Genomic DNA, 26175 nt, shown 5'->3' on the forward strand with positions numbered 1-26175 from the left:
TGACTGACGGAACGTCATAATAAATGCTTCGGGATTACCATGTTTCCATATTTATGAGCCGCTTTTTTGACAACTGCTAGGACGTAGCTAATTGGATGTAATTTTTTGACACGACAACGTGCGCTCCGCTGGAAGGCAAATTTTTGCGGAGAACGCAATGGCACCTCTACTTTCGCGATCATTTCGCGATTACGCATGTTTCTGCGCGCGTACGCAGTTGCCCCGTACGTAGTAGCGATACGCAGATATGAAACTACTTTCTATCATCGCGCAGAGAAGCTTAACGTGAGTATAATCGCGCGTCAAGGAATTTGATGTACATCACAATTTGCATACGACAGACGCGTGTATGCGTGAACTAGACACGCGTATTTATGCGCGCCATATTACAACGTTAAACTTCTCACTTCATCGAGAGATTAGCATATAGACACACTGACACACTAAGATCCCAAATCTGTACGAAATCGCCCCAGAAATATCGTCATCTTCCTCGAACGAAATGAATATTGAAATTAAAAATGAGCGATTGTTGACAGAATCTTAATAGCACTTCTTTGCGACCCTCCCCCATTAACGGGTTGTTGAGAAATCGAAAAATCTTGTTTAAATTTAACAACAGAACTGATTTTTCTGTAAAGTCTTGAAAGCCTCGCCGCGCGATATATCCCGTACGATCAAATTGCCTGTCCGAATTGCAAAATTGCCGAGTTTTTTTTTCCCTCTACGATTTATTTATGTTACTCTCGCTCCACGATAAGTAAGTAAAGTGCGTGGAGTGCATGCGTCTTGCTGTGGCAATCGCACGCACTCCGCTGTAACGCCGCGTCTCGGGCGAATTCGAACGTCACTTGGGGAAACGCCAAGCGACGAAGATTTATCCCCGCACTCACCGTAATTACCGGGCGTTTCTTTTCCGCCGTTCGTCAGGGTTTGGCGAATGCACTCCGCACCGCGCCGCGCGGTGTGTTCCTGTTCCCTTTCGTGTTCCTCACGTCGTGCCCGGGCGGTGAAACGATGGAAGAAAGTCAGCGCGATTCAGTGACCCAAAATTACGGGCGCGTATAGGTGGAAACATCGCGTCGGCACGCTCCGAGATGCCTGTAATAAACGCCCACGAAGCGATTGTCTTCGTCGGGAATCGTCGAGAGATCTTCTCTCGCGCGCGGATAATCGGCCGTGACCAGATGTGTTGTCTCGATATGTGTATCTACTTCAAACGATCTCTCTCTCTCTCTCTCTCTCTCTCTGTTCCGTCTCGCTACATCCGAGAGTCCGAAACGTTCACGGCACATGCGTATCTTTTTCTACAAAGAGATATTTATCGACTTTATTAGCATCACACGATATCATCACGCGCCACTTATTTTTCTGCAATTAATGGTCAGTTATTTCGTCAACAGTTCGCGTCGTTTTATTTTTTCCGGTTTGAGGGACAAGATTTTAAGAGAAAATATTATTACGTTTCGAAACATACGATAAATTTTGTGATAAAAGATGAGTTTACGTCGAGATTTTCACAGATTCTCGGACACACAAACTGTGGGAAAGATTCCAATTTGTTTCCGCGAGCATTTTAATTAGGCTCTCTATTTTCTATCGTGGTCATCGCGCATTTGGAGGCTCACATTTCACATCGTGAAATCGTACCACTTTTTTGGTCAAGATTTCTAGATGGGTCGCGTACATCGATATGTGGGTTAAATCCGTTTTTGCATAATACCGAAACATATGACTGATCAATCAGATTGCGTTTTGTTATGTCGGTGCGGACGACGCGTCGCGCTGATGCATCGACAATTTGTAATGTTAATATTATAGGCGCGGTACGTAAAGAGGCCTCAGCTTCGTGATCCGAAAGTGTGTCACGACTAAATCTTCCGTTCGACTTAGCCGGACGACGGGCGTGCGATCGAGCGGCAACGCAATCGAAATCGACGTGGTCTGCCCGTGGTGTACGTTTCGATACGTTGTCGAATTCCTACGATTCGCCGCTACCGAATGAGAAATCGGTCAAATTAACGGCTGCATACCTCTGCGTATCTACCCGTGGCGCCTTGAAAAATGTCAATCAGCTTACACGTTCGTTATGTCAATTCGTTGGAGGGTGAATCCGTATTTTTAAGAGAGACCCGTTGAATGCCTATTGGTCGCCTAAATCTCATCAATATTTCATATTATTACTTAATATGAAACATATTTAGTGACATAAATGTGAAATTAATGAGAAATGAGTAATCTAGATTAAAATTTGACAGGTTACATCGTGTTCTCGTGCGTGTAACACTTTGGAAAATCATACTAATGTTAATTTTTTATCGGTTTATGTAGTTAAAAATAATATAATAATGTAATTTTATTTTGAATTTTTATATTTTTGTAAAAGAAAGTTTACTATATTATACTATAGAAGAATTTACATTCATTGTAAATACATATTTGCGATTATTATAAAGATTAAATCTATCGATATTTTTATGAAATTTATTAATTTTCTAAATCGTATCATCACAAGATTTTTTTACATCATTATAAAATTGATGATGAATAATAAAAAATTAATAATTAAATATGAAAAAAGCGTTTAAATATATGTTAGCTTTACTGTAAAAAGAAAGAAGAGAAATGCAATTGCAAAAAAAAATCGCAAACGGACTTCTCGTCCACGGGAAGATCGAGGATTTCTCGTTCGCGTTTTGCCGCGCACGTATGATGCATTGCTCGATACGGATATAAATATAGCCCTCGAGCACAGCGTGTGTGTGTGTGTGAGAGAGAGAGAGAGAGAGAGAGAGAGAGAGAGAGAGAGAGAGAGAAGGATGAGAAAGACATGGATTCAGGCGCAATGTGCATCGGCCGCGCGCACGTCTCATAAGTCCGCGTATCCGAGCACCCGCCGTTCTGCGTTCCGCAGTAATCCGAAGACGAGTTTCAGCCGCGTGGAATATCCGAGAGATTAGAGCTTTAATCGCAAGAGTCTAATTGCTCTCCCGAGGCTACGGCAACTGTTCCAGACTGGCACGTTGTGCGCCAAGAATACCGGATCTTCGTACGTACACCGCGCGCGTAAGCGCCGCTCGGGAGAAAGTCCTCCGAACGTGCGAAATCCACCGTTACCGTTTTGCAAAAAGAGTGTTTCCAAGTCGTACACGTCGTGCCACGAACAGCGATGGCTGGCCGTTACGCATCGTATACAACGGGTAATGACATTCACGCGGCGAAGTTAGATTTGCATTGGACGCTGACGTATCCACTTAAGCTCGAGTTTGATCGGTGGGAGCACCGTGACCGAAATAAATGTAAAATACTTCGATAAAGTACGGCCTCTCTCTGTCACTGGACAGCCGGGATGCGTCTCTGGAATGCGTTTTCGATACTGGTTTACGATGGTATCAAAATCTATCTATGTCGAGCTCGAAACGTTCCGAAGAATTATTCTCGTGACATGGCGCAATTATCGTGCTAATGCTTTCTCGGACGACAAATTACCGCGTGGCGCGTCGTTTATAACATAATTACTCTTAATTATATATTTTTAATGTAGATTCTTAAAATGTATATTGAAAAACACCGTAAAGTTAGGACGACGTTTATGAATATAAATTCAGGTAAACGTGTTCATTAATTGACGTCCAATATTGATATGCCGCACGTGTTCAACTTCCCATACGGGCTGTTCTTTTAGCTGCAGATTATTGATTTTTGGGCTTGTCCCATTTCTATTCCGAGGTCTGCAGTTAACAACCGCAATTTTGTCGTTCTTTTTTTCAGCCGACAAAAGCTTGTGCCATTTTGCCTTGATATCAGTTCAGTTACCGTAGAAGAATATACAGAGAATAATATACAGAGTGTCTCAAAAATACATTGATTTTTGTGGTTACAGGAATATTGGAATTTAATCTATTAAAAATAAGAAATTAATATATCTAATATGTTTCTAGTAGATTGATGAGAGTTCATCACTCCTTACAATTTTAAATTGAAATGTCATATTTTTCGATAAATAAACTTCATATTTTCTTCAAATTTATAGAACAAGGATCAATTCCAAATTACGATTTTACTTACATTATCTATTAAATTTTTAATCCTTAATTAAAAAAAATTCTTTAATTTTCAATGCTTTCAATTTTAAGGCGTCGTGAAATTAAGTTTTTTTAATATCTTTAGAAAAATATCCAAGGAGCTTAGGACACCCAATATAGACCCAAAGGTAGACAGGATGAAATTTATTTGTTACGATATTTCCTTTCTTTGGTCAAGCTTTTGCAATGAGTCTCTACTTATGTAGGTATCTAGACAACAAAGCAAGATCCGTGTGAAAGCCGCGCAGCGCTCTCCTGAATGGTCGCTGACGTCAGAGCGCGAGGAAAAATTGCGCAATTTCACCATTCCGGCCGACGCGGAATTTGTTCACGCAGCTTTCTTCCGGAATTGGATCTGCTCGAGGAGACGGAACAAGAAAGAGAGAAAGAAAAAGAGGGAAAAAGATAGGCAGAAAGAGAGAACGAGGGTGGAATGTCAATGATTCGTTTTGCAAAAACACGCGGTACTACCTGGCGATGCCTATAAGGCCTCAATTAACATACATTAATCCATTGTTTGGTCAATAACGTCGGTACGCTAATACGTTACAATTAGTACAATGAGTTAATGAGAAAATGTCAAGAAGTCCATAGTATTCTCTTTGTAATTGTGAAGACTTTAAGGTAGTAATGACATTGAATGTCATGAAAGAAGATATTCGAATTCTGTCGCAAGTATCATGTGCCAAGAAAATTTTATCGATTGTTTTACTGACTTGTACTACTGAAATGGCGATAGCGTTTCAAGTTTTATTGTAAAGATGTAATATCAGATCATGCTAATTTTATTGATTTGAGAGTTAGTAAATGTTTAATGCTGGAATATTTAGATATCATCTTGTTAGTGCTGGATGATGCCTCTCCGCTTTCAGTGACGAGTAAATTGGAGAGTTTCCTTGACCCGAATAATCAGGATTCGCGTCTGTTTAACTTATTATTATAACAGTCCGTTACACACGTAATTCTTCCTTGTGCACGCACGAGCGCGTGAGCGAGTTGCATTTACAGATGATCGGGAGAAGAAACTAGGCACTTAATAATATCGTAATACACGTTGACCTTCACCTAGGTCGACTCCGACGATCGTTACAAACGAGTGTTACTTTCCTTCCGGTATATCCGTCTCTCTCGGAAATATTTCTCGGATTCTCGGCCTCGTTCGTTGCCCTCGAATCCTTTTCCATCTTTACAGGCGCGAGATAAAGGCTCCTAAACTCCATTCTTTAATCTCCGTTTCCTATGCCGTAGGATAAGAGTCAGTTTGAAACTTTATCTCCCTAAGTTAACTCTTGCCCTAAATTTCACAGTTACTTTAAGGAAAGAAGAAAAGGAATTTGCTGAATTTCTTCAAGATATCTCAATCTTAATTTTGTATCTGTAGCAGTTGAGATGAGTAACAAGGATCATTAAAGAACTTGGAATGTTAAAGCGTGGATTGTTGTGATTAAAGTTTATAAAATAAATGTTTCTTCAATTTTAATTCTTTCTTGCATCCTGCGTCTCTCTGCGCTACGTAATTTTTGTTTAATCTTCTTTTTACAAATTTTAAAAAACTTTATCACGTTTCAAATCTGAAAATCAGTAAAAACACACGAGATATTTTTTCCAAAACTTTTCGTTAATTAATTTACCGGAAATGAAATTTATCCAATAACTGTTAAGAAAAATATAAAGAAACTTTGTAACGTAATTAAAAGATCTAATTTATTTATCAATGCAAGTGGCCTATTTTTCCTCCTGTGAAGAGCGCACGAAAAGTATTGAAACACCGTACATGTCGGTATTCCGATAAGCATTATAATAATCTCAGAGAAAGGCAAGTACAACAAAAGCGTCGCGTTCCTGAGGCCGCTGCCGTGGCCCTGAACGTGGGCAACCGAGGACTTTCGCTGGCATCCGGCCTGCGCCCGACTTCCGCCGTCGCGCCGATGCAACCGAGAATAGAATGGAGCCACGCCGAACTCCAAGCTCGTGATTCAATCTCGAGCTGCGTTAAACCCCATGATGATTAATAAAAAAGAAAGTTGCGACGGAGTGACGCACTCCGTGGAGTTATAAAGGGTTTTCGACTTTTTGCTCGTGCCTGGACGAGGATCGGAGAGGGGGGGGGGGGGTTTCTTCTTTTCGCAAACGGAACTCGGCAACGACATGTAGAATTTCGATTTTTCTGCTAGGCGACGAGCACGTCGGAGCAGCCGAGGTGGTTTTTGGTGAAAGCTGACGACTTCGAGAGGGGAGAGTATATAGGCCGCGGGTCGTTTCAGGTATGCTCACAACTAACGCACTCACCAAAGTCGTCGGTGTCTTTCGAACGAGTATCAAATATCTGACAATTCGAAATACCGAGTATCGACAATTTCTTTCTCCGATCGCGAAAGAAAAAGAAAAGGAAAATATATTTTTTTTCTTCGCTCTCGAACGTTTCGGTCAGTCCCAGGAGGTGGGGCAGTCATTAGCAAGGAAGAGGAACGTAGTCTATATATAAGGGAGGACACGCGGCAAGAAGAAGTCACAAGTGCCAAGTGTGTGTGCCAATAGGATTATATCGAGCTATTTGCTGAATCACGAAGAGTAAAAAAGGTTTGTGACCATTTGATATGTGCTAAATTTGATACGTGATCAGTGATACACAGCTTTCTAATAGACTGTGGTGCGATATATATATATATATATATATATATATATATATATATATGTTTCGTTGAACGTAACGGTCGCGCCCTTTTTCGATGGTGAAAACGAGACATGCGCTGGCAGATGCTCGTCAAATATTTGTTGTCTAATATTTTTCATCGTAATTGCCAAAACAAAAATTAACTACGATACATCTCTGTTCTAGTCACCATTGTTTGGAATTTTTTTTATATATGGTAGAAAAGATATTTAAGATGGCAGATGTGCATGTTAAATCATTAACTTTCTGCTAAACTTTCTATTAAAGAAATTGTTGCTTTTGTTGTAATTCGAGAACTTGCTCATGTGTTATTTAATTATTTAATTTCGTCGGCCTCTGGGCTGGTGCTGTTTTTTTCGGTGAACGAAAACTCCAAAAATTCTTTTTGAATGATCGACGGTCGCGAAGTCGCGGCTTTTCCTCGTCGTTAGAGAGAAGACCGCCGGCAAACGCTTCCGCTTCTTCAGCTCCCCACTCGCGTAATCTCGCGCGAGCACACGTCGAAAAGGCAAAAGGGTATGTGGGGTAGCGAGTCAGTGTGTCAGCGTCTCCTGGCGTCTCCTTCCTTCTCCGACTCTATGCCAGGAATAAGGCCGCATGTAGGTAGAGGGAGACCATCTGCTATGCGCGCGGCAGTTTGTTAAAGAGGCAAGAAAAGGTGAGATTGTACGTCTAACTCCTGGATAGGAAACATCACGGTTCGAATACGGTCTGCGGCATGATCGCCGCTCGTACGAAATTGATACGCACTCAATTAATCGGACAATGAGCAATTAACTCAGTTTCTAGGCAAAGTTCCTCTGGTTGAAACTCTTGTAATTAATTGTAAAAAAAAAAAAAAAAGTGGGCGATGGTTTTCGAGGGATGGCGGACGAGGCGATTGAACTTTATCCTCTGATCTCCTTATAGCCGCGCAGCAGGCCGTTATGCTTTCTACTAGGTTTCCATACGTCCTTTTTGTCACAACATGATTTTCCGCTTTTCTGGGCACGATTATGTGATCGCCGCGGTGCTTGTTAGTCGTTGAAATTCAACGCATCGCGATAGTTCGCTGTTTAAAAAGGCCACTGAGTGCAATTTCATGTGATCAGCAGAATAAATCATTCAATATATGTAATCATTGCCGTAGAAGTGTAGAAGTGATGAAGATAGCTCTACAAATTTTGGAAAATTCTGTTCGTATCTGATTTTGAGCAAGTTGGCGAAATACGAGAAAATGATGTTAAAATTATTTTGACAAGTCAATCGATAAATCTATTTTATCTGTATAAATTAATTAACCTAATAATAATAATTTAATATTGCTTTAATCCATTACCAATTATAAGTATAACTCTAACACCGATATTTTTAAATTACGAAAAGGATCGTTTTATATTTATTTCTATCAATGTCAATTAATTTTAATTTTAATTTACTCTTTATTCTTCTCTAATTCTGAGAAAATTTAAAAAAGAATTAAAAAATTAAAAAAAGATAGAAGATGAGTAAAAAGAGATTAAAGTTAATCTATATTAATAAAAATTAGTTTCATTATAATTTCACGTTGTTACATTTTTATTGTTACATCTTTTACCGTTTTCGCTAAGGAAGTAATGAAATATATACGTCTAACATTATTTCCAAGCAAGTCAACGTAAATTGTAATTTGCCTTGTTGGCCTGAGATTGTCGTCGCAGCGGTTATGGCATTTACATTTAATCACCGTAATGAGGAATTGAATAACGATGTTTCGAGCGTACATCGCTTTCCCGATTTCTCTTGGAGATTCGAAGGTACGATCTGCGAATTATGATGAATGCAGAAAAATCTGGTACCGCTATAAATATCTCGATGATGCGGTTGCGGTTTATTCCGCGGAGTCTTCCCATTCGAGTCACTTTCACGGGAGCGCCGAATTTGGCGCACGGTCTCATGGTGTGTTCCGTGTCACGTCACATTCTTATAGGGTTTCACCTCGCGTATAACGGTACTGCTGTTACGTCACGAGAACACACCTGTCACGCATATGGCAAACAAAGGGTTGCACGGTTCGGTAAAATAATAAGGCGGAAGAAGGGACAGTGCTTGCGCATCATCAGATCTCATTTCCTTAACGAGATGTTGTAAGAAAGAAATTTTTTTTCTTCGTTGTAAAGATATAAGACGATCGTCTTTTGCCTTTTGGCCAGAATATTTTAAGTGCCATTTACCTCACAGTTGGGCAAATTAAGAATCTGTTTATTTGGATCATATTTGATCAGCTAATTATATTTTTCTACTGCTGGAACCTTCAAGGCTTAGATAACTAATGGAAATATTGGAAGAATCGACTAAAATTGATTCCGTAATAGAAGCTAATTAGAAGCATATACAACATTCTGTTAAATGTGTGTGTGTGTGTGTGTGTGTGTGTGTGTGTGTGTGTGTGTGTGTGTGTGTGTGTGTGTGTGTGTGTGTGTGTGTGTGTGTGTGTGTGTGTGTGTGTGTGTGTGTGTGTGTGTGTGTGTGTGTGTGTGTGTGTGCAGAATAACAATAGTTTTATTGTATAAGACTAGTGTTATTAATATATATATATATATATATATATATATATATTTTATACATTAAGTAGTGCAAGTCGTAATATTTGCAGAAGTTTTTTCTTAACTCGGTTAAGCGTGATTATATAATCAGTTCTCTGATTAGTAAAAGGAAATCAACAGTATTATGCCGTCGTAGATAAGAAAAGAGGTCACGCTTCATCCTATCATTTTCTCATATTTTTCATATTTTTTTCAATGTATATTCTTAACTTAATTGCCCTTTTGTTTTTTCTACTGTCAGTCTCATATGCTCCTGTATCTTGAATGATGAAAAGTTATTATATATAATTAGATAAACGACATGTATATAATATTTATGTATGTAAGTAATGTAGTATTACCAGCTGAATAAAACATAAAAAGTAAGATTCTTGATTTATTATAATACTATATTGTGCTATATATTTCGTTTAAGCTATCAATTCACTTGGAATTGCTTTTTTAAATTAAAAACCAGTTCTGGATTCCACATCGACAAACCACCGCCTTTACTGGCGTACTTAAAAACAGGATTCTCTCGACGTACTCGCGTGCGTGCGTCTTGGATTTTACAAACAAATCTCTCTCTCTCTCTCTCTCTCTCTCTCTCTCTCTCTCTCTCTCTCTTTTCTTTTGGATATCAACTCTTCATTTGACTATTTCTTAGATTGTCGCATGGTACGGTTTCTTGAAAGACACAGGCGCTTATGTGTGTATGCATATGCAAATACCAGGTACACGTAAATACCGGATTTTATAGCGCGTATAAGTAGGCAGTCCTCTCCTTTTCTCTATAAAAGATCCTCGTAACCGAAGATTTGGGTCTCCGGAACGAGATTCTTAGAGTTTGGCCTGTTTGGAATAGATCATCTTGCTCGGGCTCACGATTTTTGGTAGGGCACCACGATGCCGATGATTAATTTTCGAGGCCGCTTTCTCTTAATAGCCCACCTTTCTATCGATATACCTTTTTAGGACATCAGTGAGTCTGTCCGAATTTTCGTTTCGTTGCTCACGTGCATTGTACGTGATCTTCATGATAATCATATTCAATTCTCTTCTGATATATTATTAAAATAACATATACTAGTATATTTGAAAATTTATATTGATTATATTGATTATATTTATTGAGCATTCCTAACGATTATCTGATACAGAAGATTTTTTTTCTGAATCATCATTTTCACAGAATACAATTATTTTGTTTCTCATAATACACAATATTTATATACATTATCTATTTATTAAACAATAATATTTACATTATGAATTTGATTGTTGAAAGCAAATTGATATTCACTTTCAACAATCAAATCCGTATGCAAATATTATCTTTTAATTAATAAATGCATAAATATTATATTATAAAAAATAAAGAATTTTATTTTGTAAAAGCAATAATTCGGACAAAAGTCCGAATTCGGACAAAAGTCTCTGTGCCAGATAATCATTATTAAATTAATAATTCAGAATTTTGTAAGACTATAGAATATATTTTATTATAATCACATAAATGTATACTCGTGCTAGTTCATTTAATTCTGAAATGTTGCATCTCTGACTTTTCAGTTCGAAAAAGTTCAAGTAGAAGAATATAATTGGTTGATCGAATTTGGCCTGAATCGTGCGCGACGTAAGGAACTCGGTGGAATAATTATTGCCCATAGGCAAGCGATAGAGATTTAGTTAAACATTGATTAAATTTGAACGAGTTCATAAGCGTAGCACGAACGAACGAGTCGTCTAAATTAAATAATCGAAGAAGCAAAGCAATAACTTTATAATACAGCGACTGACTGTAAACTATTCTTTTTTTTTTTTTGCAAACATTTTGTGGTAAATACTTTCCATGGATCTTTTCAGACAGAGTATATTATGTTATTTATAGTTACAAAAAAATTGGATGAATGAAAGTAGTTTGCCATGTCTTTGTTTCAAGTAAAAAAAAAAAACATTGAATAGAAAGAACTCTTATTCACCAAGAAATTTTCGAATATTAATTCAATTTCTCAAATGGATCTGTGGAATATCACAGACCAAGCTCAAATAATGCCATTATACATATATATGTTATCTTCTGTAATTCTAACGAGCTCGCCTTTAGACATAGGATTATATCAATATTAATCTTACGGTCAAGTCAAATTAGAGCGAATTTACGTTTCGGTAACTCGATAATACACCACTCATCGCGTTGTTAGAAATGTTTTTTCGATAAATTGCGATTCACGCGACATTACAAGATATACAAAAATGTTTTTTTAAGATCGAGAAAGTATTGAATGTGTCTCGGATAAGAATGCACGAAAGGATCTATCTATTTGAAATATTCGCGCCGCATCGTGATCTTCCGCGCTCGGAAAATCAAACGTTTAAAGAAAAGAAAGAAAAAAGAAATAGAAAGAAAGAGAACGTTTACTCGCACTTTCGCGTATTATCTACCGTATCGTTATCCCTCGATGTACGGTTGGCTACCATAAGCCATTTCCGGATGGATGAGTTAGCACCCATGCGGGTGAGAAATCTAGGTCAAACCCATTGCTGTCGGTTAGCTTTCGAGTCTCGTTCTTATCGGTCGTGGCATTACGCAAATGCAGGCGAATGCAGAGCTCTCGCGAAGATTTCGAGAAATGAAAACGAAAGTGCAAAACAATGCGGGTGAGAAAACGCGCGATGTGATGTGAGCCCATGATGTCCCATGTTGAATATTCGCAAATAATCGATCGTTTATCAATGAGACTATTTCGTTTGGTCATTCATTGAAAGTATTGCATCTTTCGACGTTATTTTTTCGAAGGTGATATTTTTAGAGATTGTGAAATTGAGATAAATCAAGGCTTCGTGAGGAAGAATACGTTTCCTGACAAAGTCACAACAACAAATGTGGCACAAGTCGCTTCCGTATTCCATCCGAGTATTAGGAAATCTTGTGCATCGCTCGCGCAGTCTTTTACTCCCGACGTCGGGATATATGTCGGCTGTCCGGAAGACGATTCGCGAAATTGGACTTAGGAAAGATCAGCAATCGTTCATGTGCCGTGACTCAATTCCGCAAGCGACAAAACACTCCGGTTTCAGCAACTTCTGCGATTTCGTTCGCCTGATTTTTTGAAATTGGAGTCAGTTCGGCGTTCGCAGTACGGTGTGCGAGACACCGCTTCTGGTTTCCATCGGATTCTCGCGATGTGCGTCGCGATTCCGTGTTATTCGAGTCACGAGTTGAGTATCCCAGACGAGTATCGTCATTTTTCTCTTTTCGTTTCTCACCCCCCCGTTCCCCGTTGCAACGATCTTACGGCAGACAGTCCGCATCCTGAGATTCCGCTGTCTCGGAAAAGCTGACGAAGAAGTTTTCGATTTCTTACAGCGATGCCAAAAATCAACGATTTTATCATCAGTAATCTGCATTAGATAAATTTGATATTTCCTCAAGGCAATGCGGAAAACGCTCCAAAATTTCATACGTAATCTTCGCGTTCCGATTACATATGAAAGTGAGCTACACGTTGCTGCAGAATTGTTATAAGATTCAGAGTGGAAAAATTAGATGTTGTAGCGAACATAACTAGTCACTTTCTCGTCGCGGCATTTCTAATTGCAATCTTTTGAAATTGAAATAATTTTTTTTTTTCTCGATAAGAACTTGAATCTCACGACGTGTGACGCGGATATCTCGCCCTGCGCGTGTCTTTCACCTGTGCCGTGAGTTCTTCGGCATTTCTTCCAAGAGAGAAAGAGGGAGGAACGCGAGCGAAAAAAAGAGCAGGAACGATCGAACGCGGTAGTGGGAGCAGTGCCATCGACGGTGGGCCTGTTTGGGCCTTACGTCGTGCTCGAGAGGGAGGGCGAGAGGGGCGATGGACGAGCGCGATCGAGATCTTCAGTAGGTCACTGGGACGCGGCTCGTGGCCGAGACGAGCGTAGCTCGCACCTTCAGTCGGTCCCCGTCGGTCAGGAAAATCACCTCTGGGCCCGTCGAATCCTTGCGATCCCACACGAAAACACGACGGTAAAAAGTAAACAAAAGCAAAAGAAAAACAAGAAAGGACTCGGAGGGAAGCAAAAAATACGTAGCGGGGCCCGATGAGGACCAACTGACGCGAGTTGTTGCAGCCTTCCCGTTGCGGTCGGTGCATTCGTGGGTTCATTAAGGGGGAAAAAAAAAACAGGTGGTTTTCGCGGGGGGATTGTTCAAGTGATCGCGTGTTTCGTCCGTAGAACGAGGCATCTTGGAATAGGAAGAACACGCAATGAGGTGCATCGATTATAATGTCCTTCTTCCGCAAAACTGGTCCCGAATGCGTCCCGCCTTCCGACGGGAGTTGTCGTAATCGCGTGTGCTTTCGTACGTTCGCGAGAAATTTAATCTGACGGATTAAACCGGTATTGTTGCACTTGCAAATTCCTGCACGTACTCACGGGACGTTAATTTGGATTTTAATGAACACATGAACGACACGAACATCGAGATTGTTGATGTTTTCGTGAAATTTGTTACCTTTCATCATTGCGGATTGTGCCTACAACGCAAACCTATAATTATAATGCCTATAATTATGTCACGCATGACATAATTATTACGTTATTTTCCTTTAAAAAATTGTAAAATCTAGAATGTATATTGACTTTGCGCGAGATTGCACGAATGTAGATTTGTTTTTCGAATTACATAGATTTCGAAAACGCTTCTCTTCCTCTCTCTCATTGTATAACACTTTTTTGCGTAGCCATTGATAAATATATATGTAAATTAGTGTGGCAATAAAATTAAAGATTATATTTTGATCATTATCATATTGATCAAGCATCATTTGCATTTTTAATTAATAACTAATATTATCTAGATTGTATATATTATTAAATTTGTCTACTTTAAGAAATAACATCTATGTCACTGTGAATTCATTTGCTACCAATAACAAGTTATTGAAAATTTATTCTTTTTAAATCGATAGATTACACGGGGACTCATGATAAAAAATTGAAGCTATCAATTTTTTTCTCTTTTCATTACAGAGAAGACACGCACATAATGGAGAAGACGTGGCGGAATATACGGAAGACGGCTTTTCTCTTATTGCTGCCCTTACTATTGGCCGTGAGTGAAGTTACTTTTCCCAAAATTCATTATAAAACTAAATCGCTTTTTTTATGTATTAGCAACAATTACTACTATATACATATAACTTGAGTATAAAAAAATATCTTTGTAAACGTTCTTATAGAACATTTCGAAGTATTTTGACGTCCGCAGCTTTCTTTAAAAAGAAGAAGAGAAAACTTTCAACTTTTAATAATTAATTAATTTTTTTCACGTCTTTAATTGATTTATTTATCCTTTTCTCTAAATGATTCAGATAGAAGGTGATAGGTTTAATACTATCAAGGTGTTAGAAATTTATCCCGCAAATAAATCGAATGAATCAATCTGGTGAGCGCATTGTCAATTTTCTAATTCCGCAAGAGGTCGATTACTGCATTCCCGTGTCTGCGTGTGTCGTGCGATACGTCCATTATATCTCACAGTAAATTTGCACGCCACGACGATCGACATTGTAATTTCACTGCGCAATAATTCTCAGTTGAACAACGAAGATTACTATTCGCGGTTAGAGCGAATATTCTCCCCCTCACAATGACAGACAGGTCGTTAATACGGTAACCGTTATGCCGCGCCGCGTAAAATGGGTGAAGTTATTTACGCACCTGTAGTATGTACATTGTATCTTATGTTTTGTGACATTTTGAATGAATTATACACATGGAGAAATAGAATACACCGACACGATACGATATTCAGAGCCGCATTATAGTTTGCATGTCGATATTGTAATTACACCCTCGATCAAACCTGTCCATTCGAGTTGAAGTGTACATATTATGAATATATCATAATAAATCTCGTTGTTGGTAATAATTATAGGAATTCTTTTATGCGACGATTTATTTTTCCGGATAATCAATTTTTCTCAGAGACATTTTGAAAAGGACTCGTCACATATTCGTCCTGATATTTATCAGCACGTAGAGCACGTCCTCTTTGTCGAGAATTTCACTTGAATCTGCCTCACCCGCTGTACAAGCGTAATTTTCTTGAATCTCTGAATCTACTTTCCTGTTCTCGTGTTAAAGAACGCGTTTGTTGATCCCACGCGTAGTAGACATGCTAATTTCGCGAGGAATCGAAGAGATCTCGAGAAATTCGGAGGCACTCGAATGGAACGATGAGTTCCACGTTCGACGTTTCGACGACCGTTAAAAAACTGATGTAACCGTTAAAAAATTCATCCGGTCCCCGGCAAAAAGTGATACTTCATTGATGCTCGGCGTATCTCCGGGACCGCTATGCGACGTGTGCACGTGCCGCTGGCCGAGAATCAACACGACGTTAAGTTAATGCTTAAGAGGAATCACCATAGCCGCGGGCTCTGCCTGTGCCACATATATAGCCGCGGTGTTGGCGCTTTTCGAGGCAAAAGTCTGAATGAAGCTGGCTTGACCGAGTCATATAATCGGTAAATACGGATACGCTTGCGGGGACGTTTCGTTAACGAATGATGATCCGACGATTGTCTTCGTTCAATTCATTCCTCTGCGTGAGAATCGAATCGATCGTTTTTGAGAGGGTTCTCATTCAACGACAAAATAATTACCTCAATCGAGATTTTGCTTGTAATAATTATATCATATAATTCTATATTATATTTCTGTCGCATATCCATTAATAATAGATAGAATAAAGATAAGAGAATAATGCGGGAAGGTATTTTGAAGAGTTTATTATCTTTCAAACGATTCTTTGATATTTTTATTGACTGTTTTGGTTATTGACTGTTTGGTAATGCTAAATTAGAAATCGGTTTTATAGGATGCTTCAATATAGTATAGCTTTGATTAATTGCGACAGTTTATGCCAGCATTAAATCGAAAAGAAGAAATAGATAAATAATGAAGCAATGTATCGAATTTTTTGCACTGAAGTAACTATCAAAAAAAAAAAAAAAAAGAAAAAAAAAGAAAAAAAAAGAAATTAGAGGATCTCTTTATTTTCTTTCGTGTCTACGAAGATGAAATCTATAGGCTTTCGTTTGCCTGTATATTATTTATGCAGTCGTTCTCGACAACGAGACACCGTAAAGAGGGAGAGACGTTGGGTTGAGACGTTTAACATAATAACTGATGGGAGAAAACACGGTAAGAACCAAATGAGAATCACGTCGCGAGTAACTAACTAGCGCATACGAGGCCGTCCAATTTGTAATTGGCTTCAATATTTCGAGATTTATCGCAAAAGAAACGTGCAACGCGAGAGGCGGTGAGCCGCGTCGGGAGCGCTGCGGGAGGATGTAATTTACACTGTAATTTACGTGTTTCCTTTCGCACAGCAGCGTGACAGCGGAAATACATCGATATAATAACGCCAAATGCAAGCCGTCGGATCCATCGATGGCGGAAGATAAAGTAGGAGGAAATACGCGGCGCATCCACATTTACCTTGCGCCTTGCGTACCTGTTATATCCCTGTCATGCTGCTTTTCTGCGTGCTTTTCTGTGTGTACTCTACACACTCTAACCGCACTGACTACATAGCCGAGCCGTCGAACCGAAGATAGTAGGTCACTACGCCGGACGCAATGCCCTCTTTCAACTATACTCTCTAGACGGTACTCTCTCTTCTTCTGTTTCCCACTATCTTCACTTCTCTCTCTCTCTCTCTCTCTCTCTCTCTCTCTCTCTCTCTCTCTCTCTCTCTCTTCATCCTTCACCAGCTACCTTCTTCATTCTCTCTACTTCTCACGCTTTTTCTTCTTTTTCCTTCATCATCTGTCTTGTTTCTTTCTCTTGCCATCTCTATTTATTTTTATTCCTATTTTCCTTTTAACATTCCGAATAACGCAGTGTGATAATTATAAGTTTTGTGTTCCATTCACATTAAACGGTCCATAATATTCTTAGCTTCCTTGAAAAAAATCTCGCCAAAAATATTCGAAAAAGATCTTGTAATTATTTCGACTTAAATTTATTTAGCGTATTTGAAAACTGCACAAATTTTTTCTAACTATAAAGATATTAAACATACTTTTACTCTAAAAATTAATTTTTTTCAATGATGCGATTTTATTAATTTCGAACAAAAAAATGAGTTTTCCTATTATTCTAAGCTGGATATATATAGCGAACTCTTTTCATAGTTTCGAGGGAATTTAAAATTTTTCTCAAAGAAACTTACTGAAAACTTTTATCACAAGCCTCGGAACAGAATCATGGAAACAGCTGTGATTTATTCGTAAAATGAAATTGATGTATCTCATCAATTCATGATACTTATCTTAAGCTACAGTCTGTGTGATCTTTTGAAATCATAATATCTTTGATTTTCTCATTTTTCAAAGTTCTTACCTATTTCCTCTGATACCATACATAATATAAAGTAAAAAAACAATCTAAAATAAACGTGCTGAATTATATTGGGATGTATAAAAACTAATACGAAATTAGTACATGATTTTGGCTGCATTTTCACCACGTCGGCTCCAGTTTGGCACCACCGGAGATTTTTGAAGAAGTGACAAATAAAAAGATCATATATCCTTGATTATTCTTCATTTTGTGACTTATATGATTTAAATATGAGAACGTAATAGAAGTATAAACGAAACTGGACTAAAAATATATAATCGAAAAATTGTAGAATAATAGGCGGAAGTGATTATTCGCTCTATTGTTAAGGAGCTATGACGCGTGAATTGGCATTGAAAGTTTTCTTAGACGTTGTTAGACCACCATTGACAAGTCGTAATAAATAGGAAACGATCCCTGCATTTGCGACTCTTAACATGCAATCTTGTGGATGACCACAGAACACTCAATTTGCTGCACTCAATTGCCGGCAGACAATTTAGCAATCTTGTAATTCGAAATCGTTACTGGTTTTTCCCATGTCGTTTATTAATTTGACAAAGATTTTATAATCATAAGATATCGCATTAAATTATTAATTTATTGTGTGTTTCGTTTATCTGTCGTTTGATCAAATACATTTTCCGTTTCGTATATTATTATATTATTTTTAAAAAGAAAATAATGCTATCAATTTTCTATAAAAAGATGGGCGTTGATTATCGTTCGGTTTTAAAACGCAACATTAAGTAAATGAAGTTGGAATTCTATATTCATATTATTAGGTTAATAATGATTTTAATATTATTGGTATTTATAAGCATCTTACAAAGAAAGAAATTATTGCAGAAAATATCAATCCAGTTAGGATTCAAACTTGGATTTCTAGGACAGGCATTTCTAATTCCGATAATTTTTTTTAATTTTTATTTTCTTTGTGTAGTAATTTAATTATTTTTTTTAATAAACAGCAATAAAATGTTGAATTTTATTAAATTTATTTAATTCTTATTTTCCTCATATAATAATTTTATTATCTTTTTAGGACAATGTTGAGTTGTATTACTAACGCTCTCTATTTAAAATTTGTCGTTTCTATCTCGGAAAAAAGTAAATGTTAATATTAAAATATTTTTCAATACATGAACTTTGTTAAACATTAAAGGAATCGCATTAAAGAGCGCAGTTTTAATTGGATTATATTAAAAAAGCTCTAGTTGAAAATTGTGATGTTTATATCCTATCATATATTGTTCGCTAAAATTTTACTTTGACATTTGCGTTTCGAAAATTACATTTATATTGCTTTTCCACAAGAAAGAATTTTTATCGTAAATAATATTAAAAATTGTATGACTATATAAATAAACTCTTCATAATAGTTTAATTAAAATACTTTCTTACAATGATAACCCACGAAAATTTCCAATGACTAATCTACCATTTTACAGCGTCGCGATGGAGTTGCGTAGGATTAAATTTAATCAGCATCACGGGATGAAATTTTAATCACGCGAAGAGGGTCATCGACACACGGGAGTCACGCGCGAATGAGGACGTTGTGAGGATTAAACCGTGGATAAAAGTTAGGGCAGGAGTTGCGCGATTGCTCGTCACCGTCGCCGAATTCGCGGCGCGGACGGTGACGTTTCGCACCACTTGATGCATCGTCCTTTCGCAGTGCCGGCGCGCACAGCGCGACGTTCCTCTTTAATTAAAATCCCGGTCGAGTTTTATTCCGCGAAAGTGCACGCCCGCGCCGCGGTTCTCAGCCTGGTTCGCACGCGCGCTTTGTGCGCCGCTTGTATCGCCGCGGCATTAATCGCCCGCTCTTAATTAGATCGCGCGATTCATCATCGTCTTCCCGCGCTCGCGATACCTCGAAAGAACGTTGACGACGATTTAGGTTTCAGGATTACCCAAAGTGGATAATCTGCGAGTTAAATCGTCCGCGGTCGAGCGGTTGTAACGCAATTTACTTCACTAATGACGATTTGGACGTTTGGACTTTTCTCGTTTTTATCAAGTGCCATTGTTGTGGAAATGGACAACAATCTCGATATCGTTGTCTTTAATCCTGTTTCACATCATTGTCTAATTTTTATTACGCTCTACATGATTTCCTTCCATCGAAAGTAAGCTGTCGATTTAGGGAGCGTGCGAGAAATATAATCCGTAGAAATAATTCATAGATTACAGATTTATAAATCGCCAATGCCATAGATAATATTAGCACCTTGAACTAGAACGATCAATGTCTTTCATTTTGCTACTTGTATAAAGATAAGCGTTCCCCTATATATATATCACATTCTACCTTCTATTTCTCTGAGCCACCAGCGCGGTTGTTCCAGTTTTATATTATCGATACGCGTCGGTGCTGCATGTATATTTAATCACTTATTAATACACACACACACAATTTTTGATACTGACTAGTGACTCTAAGTGGCAAACAACGGGAATTACTTCGTTTGATTTATGTATAAATTATATGCAATCGTATAAATTAAGTGCAATTACATCTCGCTTTGCAAATGCGCGACCGACGAATCGTTGCGTTGCGTTGAACCGAATGAAAATATCGCGGTGATATCATTTCGCGAAGTGTGAAGTAACGCCGCGAAATTTTTCATGATTACTTCACGACGTCGGTTGTCCAACACGTCGAATGTTTCGCATAATAGCCTTATCGAGACGTACGCGACATGTAGGTACTGCCGTCCACGTTGACTGACCCGGCCTACTTTTTCACCACCATATATAGCTGAAGAGACATCGCTCGTATTATGACTCGGGAGTTTCTCCCCATGAAAATTTGTTATCTTGTTGATACCGAGCCGTGTCGAAAGCACGGCTCGCACGTGGACCCGCAGAAGTCGCCATGCTTTCTAAACTGGGGAAAGTCGCTCGCCACCAAATTTGCACAAGTATGCCCGTAGTACCGCCCGGTCGATCGAATTTTCTTCCAATTAAAACATTTTGCAAATAAGAACAATTCGATTAAGCGTTTTTTAATTTTTTTTCTTTGTTAATTACATCTTTCGCAGAAATTTTTATATTTTTCTAACGTTATATCCCCGTATTATCGTATCTGTGCAATCAATGGCAATCAAGAAAATGTTAAAATCAGATGTCTAAATTATCTTTAATTATGTAACAATACAATTTTGTAATAATGTAAAAGTATAAAAGCAATGTGACCTCTGAATTTAAAGAAAAATTTCTGCATTTAAAAAAATATCTGACCTTTTCGTCTCTTAGAAGTTGATAGCAACGAACTCTTTCGTGCATGCAACGTGAAGGAGATAAAAATACCGTCAGCGTAAAATATCGGACACCGGTATCTGCCGTAGCACTCAACCTATTAAACGGCACGGCCAATAGCGTTACTGCGCGCAAAATGCGCGTGATTAAAGCGGAACCTCTGAAATCGGCGGGGATGAATGTGAGGCGTCACATCCGTGACAATTAAGACGCTCGTTCTGCACACGCGATTCGGTGAAAGTACGTTGTCCAGTTGCGAACAATTTGTCTTCTAGTAGACGACAATAGAAAAGTGAAATCAGCCTGTGTTTTGCTGCGACAACGTTCTTGTTCTTCGACCGTGAAACATCTCATATGATAAAAAAAAAAGATTTTTAATTAATTTACAGAAAACTGTCTTTGAAATTATATAAAATCGTGATATTCTAATCGTGTAATATTTGGCTATCTTTTGCGAATTGTATTTTTCATCTTTCTTTCATTTTAATTTTTAATAAAATAAATGGATAAAATTAAAATTTCATAGCTGTAGTACAAATAAAGTCTCTTTTATATATTATCTTAAGTTTTGATGCGGACCATTTATTGTTCAGATTGTAAATATAGATTGCTTTAAAATGTGAATTTATTCAAACCAAGATGAAGACATTTCTTGTTAAAATTAATCATTTATTATAAAAATTGAGTTTGGTATTAAGGTTAACGATTCGTTGTGAAAGTTATTTTTCGGTAAATGTTAAAATTATCGCGTTTCACGATTCATGAAATTTATAGTTATCTTTCTAACTTTCTTATATACTTAAGAAATTAATAGAGTGACACAGAAAGCGTAATAAAATATGAACATAGAATAGAAAATTCCAATAAAATAAAAATAATAACTTGGATATTAAACAGATGTGAATAGACATAATTAGCGATGAGATTTAATAGATTAGTTCGAAACTTTATTTCGAGCTACATATGAACGTGAGACATGTTGGAAATTTGGTAGAAATAGAAGACCGCGCTTAACTTTGTATAATCGATAGCGGATTTCGTGATTTCGATTGTACGCACTGACCGGCGGTTCCGCGCCGCACTTTTCTATCCTATCACCAGAAAGTCCGTAAACTTGATCAGGCGCAGGTGCAAGTAGAACAAGAAAGCGGACAGGTATGCGTACGCCGTCGACCTGCCCAGATTTATAAACCGACGATGATCATGACTCACTACTGTCATCCAGCTGTCCAGCTGTCACGACCGATATCGTCCGACGATTAACGCACGATAGTAACGCCTCCTGTTCACTTCTCTTCTATTTCTCTTCTACTATCGGCATTTTCCAAATTACAGTATGCAAAATAACCGCTTTGGTTTTTCCGGGAAGTCATGACCGTATTATCGGGACGAGTAAGGGATGAAAAGATATATGAGGGAGATTGGATTTTTCTATTTCGAAAATTGGATGTCCCAAATAATTTCATAGCGACTCCTTTGGAGTCAATCGATTATGCTAGACTGTAAAAGTTTTACGACTGTTTGTTTCAGAAACTACTAAAAGTCCTTATAGCTTATAATTTCTAAAAAAATGTAAAAATTTTGATAAAATAATTTATATTAATATTTTAATAATTTGTTTAGAAATTATCATCATTAAACGCAAGATTTATGCGATCTAGTTTACATTTACATACGCGTAAAAACGCGAACGTTTGATTTCTGTAATTATCTCATAATGGAGATTATTTCACTTGGCAGGTATGACAGGTTCCAGTTTTAATACAGTTATTCCTCTAATTCAGTGTTTCCCGTGCGATTCTTCGCTTTCTTATTGTTATACGATGAAGCATGATACCTCCTTAACACGTTAACGAATATGTTCGAGATCTGTTTACGAATTTATAATTATGCTGTCCTTGCACCATTACATTAATTGTATGTTTACCCAATCGCTAATAGGCCCGTGTGAAATTCATGCGGAATCAAATGTGCAAGATGCTCTCGATGTTAACATAGATATTAAGTTAATGACGAAGCAGTGTTTAGAGTTGCGTGTCAAATTGGGGAAAGCATGGAAGAATACGATAGATACGCTGCTACGAGTAAAATCGTATTTAGAACAATCTCCCGTGGCGGAAGTGAAGACATTGGTCTCGGTACGTAGATTCGCGTAATTACCCGCTTGCAATTCTGCCAAATCAGAATACAAAATTGCCCGAGGGAGTCGGTCGACTCGTCGCCCGACCTTCCGAATGTAAGTTTGTATTCGATTCCTCTCGATGAATATTTCTTTGACTAACAGTACACGCATTTTCGGTCACGTCTTTTTTGTCAGCATATTTCCAAGCATTATTAACATACGGTACTTATGGTGGCACAAAGGCGTCGACAAGATTTGATTTATATTTCATCTCGTTCATCGGGAATTATTAAATTTGCATCTCTATCTCTAAGTGATATATACTGGATACAAAGATTATTTTACAGGATTTGTTGGGAAAGTTAATATTAATTAATCACTAAACCCGCGGATAAATTACTGTCATTAACGATAACGAAAATATTGTAAAGTAAAATTAAAATAATTTCTAAATTAAATATACGATTTGTTTTAATATAATTTCTAAAGCTAATTTAAGTTATAAATTAAGTTAAATATAAATAGAAATTAGAAATAAATATCAGTAAATTTTTAATTTATAAATTTTTAAAATTCTATTCTGAGATTTTTCTGTACATATGTACATATGTACTCATTTATCTTGAAAAGAAATGTACGTGTTTATGAAAGAGAAAGGAAAAAGGAAAATATAATATAGAGCCTATTTCTCTCTAATGTTAATAATTTTCTCGTCTTTGATATAATAGCAAGCTTCGAGAATATAGGATTCAGAAACACTTTTCTCGAGGACGCAGCAGTTCCTCTTCGTAATTCTATGGAATTTTGAACACTGTGTGAATCGTGTTCGATTAGTGTTACGCGAAAGGTTGCAATGTTCGATGACATTCAGTGGAATTTCTAATATAGTCTCGTTTCCGCATCGTTCGGAACGGATCAGAATGGAATGGAGAGTATGACACTCACAGGGTGGCTAAAAGTAAAAGAAGTGTACTCGAATTATTATTTTTGTAATTTCGGAAAGACTAGAACTTTCGATACAAATGTATCGCTTGCCAGGAGTTATCGAAAGAAAGAAATCTAGAGATAACAGTATACATGTTGAGAAAGACGAATCATTGTCTTTTGTCACGTTTGCTCATTGCGCGACTCGGTTAAAACTTTAGTGGAATCCCCGTTATAAGAAATAAGTTACAGGATGATTTCGAAACGCGTACGTGCAGGGTCTTGAAAAGGGCATGTGTTTCATATAAATCGCCGACCCTTTGTAGTAATGCAGCTGAAGAATTTTCAAAGTTGCGACATTTACGTTATTCGTATGTACTTAATATGGAAATTGGAAAAGTTGCATAAGAGCCATACTTGCGCTTTAATATAAAATTTACCAAGAAGATAAATGCTACTTCGATCGCATTTAGCGACATACTTATGATTAATCGCATACGCTATCATACCTTAATTTTTACATCTAATTTCGTTATTTACGCTTATTCATATCATTTACATTCATATGCAGAATGTCTATTCGATAGTGTTAAATCATTTTTTTCCTTTTTGATCGCAGTTTTTAAAATACATTGCTCGTTTTTTTTTTTTTTTTTTCAGAATGTACGAAGCGAAGCACCATTGGTGGACAGCAGCGCGTTACCCTTGGAACACAGGTCTGTTTACGGGGCCCCGGCTCAATATGGTCCACCAGCCGCCCATGAGGAGAATTGGCCGCTGGCGTCGCCCGACACTCCACAAATCAAGCATCTGCAAGTGCAATGCGAGAAGACGCACATGCGAGTGAACATCGAGTTTGATCGGCCGTTCTACGGGATGATTTTCAGCAAGGGTTTCTACTCGGATCCGCATTGCGTGCATCTGAAACCCGGCACCGGCCATCTAAGCGCGACCTTCGAAATCTTTCTCAATTCATGCGGCATGAGTTCGTCGGCGAACCATAACGTGGCAGCCTACGGCGCCCCGACGCCGTCCGGTAGTTATGTGGAGAACACGATCATCGTGCAATACGATCCGTACGTGCAGGAAGTGTGGGATCAGGCGAGGAAGCTACGTTGCACATGGTACGACTTTTACGAGAAGGCGGTCACCTTTAGACCGTTCCAGGTCGATATGTTGCACGCCGTCACCGCCAACTTCCTCGGCGACAACCTGCAGTGTTGGATGCAGATACAAGTCGGCAAGGGTCCTTGGGCCAGCGAGGTGTCCGGCATCGTCAAGATCGGACAGACTATGACGATGGTATTAGCTATCAAAGACGATGAGAATAAGTTCGATATGTTGGTGAGGAATTGCGTTGCCCACGATGGCAAGAGGGCACCGATTCAACTGGTTGATCAATACGGTTGCGTAGTCAGGCCGAAGATCATGTCAAGGTGAGTTTTAAAGTTACAAACATATATTTTATCTTTTATATTAAGAAGAAGAAGAATGAAGCCGTACTTCTTCTACAGGTTCCAGAAGATTAAGAACTTCGGCCCGAGTGCGTCCGTAGTTAGCTTCGCCTACTTCCAAGCCTTCAAGTTCCCCGACAGCATGAACGTTCACTTCCAGTGTGTGATTCAAGTCTGCCGGTACAATTGCCCTGAGCCCAAGTGTGGACATCCTGGCCTCGAGTACGGCGCACCTGGCGGCGGCATTACTCACGAATATGGCGCACCGGTCTCACAAGGTCTTTCTTCGGAATACGGTGCCCCGCCTGTGCCCGAATATGGCGTGCCGCCAGCTTATCCTGATCCGCGACATCCCAGTGGACCGGCCGGAGCGTACAGGTGAGAAAGCGTATGAACACCAACGTGTAATTACTAAGGAAAGCTTTTCTACGAAGTATCCATTAAGATCTTCGCGTTATCTCGCGTAAAAGGAGGCTGCTGGATTCCATTAAGATTTCTCAATGGAAAGAAATTTCTTAAAGAAAATTGTAATATTCTTCTGAAGAGAATATTCAATATTAGCTCGAGATATATTATTTAAGATATTTTATCAGAGTTTCTTTTATAATCATATATATTTTATGAAGATTTTTTTTTAAATATCAGAACGTATATAGACAAAAGAATTATTTGTATTCAAATAATTATTTTATTAGTGAATAAG

The 26175-nt window shown here is 38.2% G+C and overlaps 2 protein-coding genes across 11 annotated transcripts in view; one reads left to right on the forward strand and one right to left on the reverse strand.

The window, feature by feature from the left end:
- The window catches only part of Nt5c (5' nucleotidase C), a 41785-nt gene extending 20699 nt beyond the window's left edge, over window positions 1-21086 (reverse strand). The window contains exon 1 of one of the 3 annotated variants that reach the window (XM_025218714.2): window positions 20955-21086. The gene's annotated coding sequence lies outside the window, so the exon portion shown is untranslated. Of the gene's footprint in view, window positions 1-893; window positions 1107-16815; window positions 16947-20954 lie in introns of those variants that run through there. The other 2 variants (XM_025218716.2, XM_089084462.1) reach the window with 2 other exon arrangements.
- dyl (transmembrane protein dusky-like) overlaps window positions 1-26175 on the forward strand; it is a 43837-nt gene that overhangs the window by 14977 nt on the left and 2685 nt on the right. Inside the window, exons 1-5 of one of the 8 annotated variants that reach the window (XM_089084459.1) lie at window positions 6271-6349; window positions 6517-6665; window positions 14322-14403; window positions 24679-25454; window positions 25533-25850. In XM_089084459.1, the coding sequence (XP_088940585.1) occupies window positions 14338-14403; window positions 24679-25454; window positions 25533-25850 (1160 nt within the window). In that variant the 5' untranslated portion in view covers window positions 6271-6349; window positions 6517-6665; window positions 14322-14337. The other 7 variants (XM_011641561.3, XM_011641560.3, XM_089084457.1 and 4 more) reach the window with 7 other exon arrangements.

Source organism: Pogonomyrmex barbatus, unplaced genomic scaffold (genome assembly GCF_055798465.1).
Source record: "Pogonomyrmex barbatus isolate J1 unplaced genomic scaffold, ASM5579846v1 scaffold9, whole genome shotgun sequence".
NCBI classification, from domain to species: Eukaryota; Metazoa; Arthropoda; class Insecta; order Hymenoptera; family Formicidae; genus Pogonomyrmex; species Pogonomyrmex barbatus.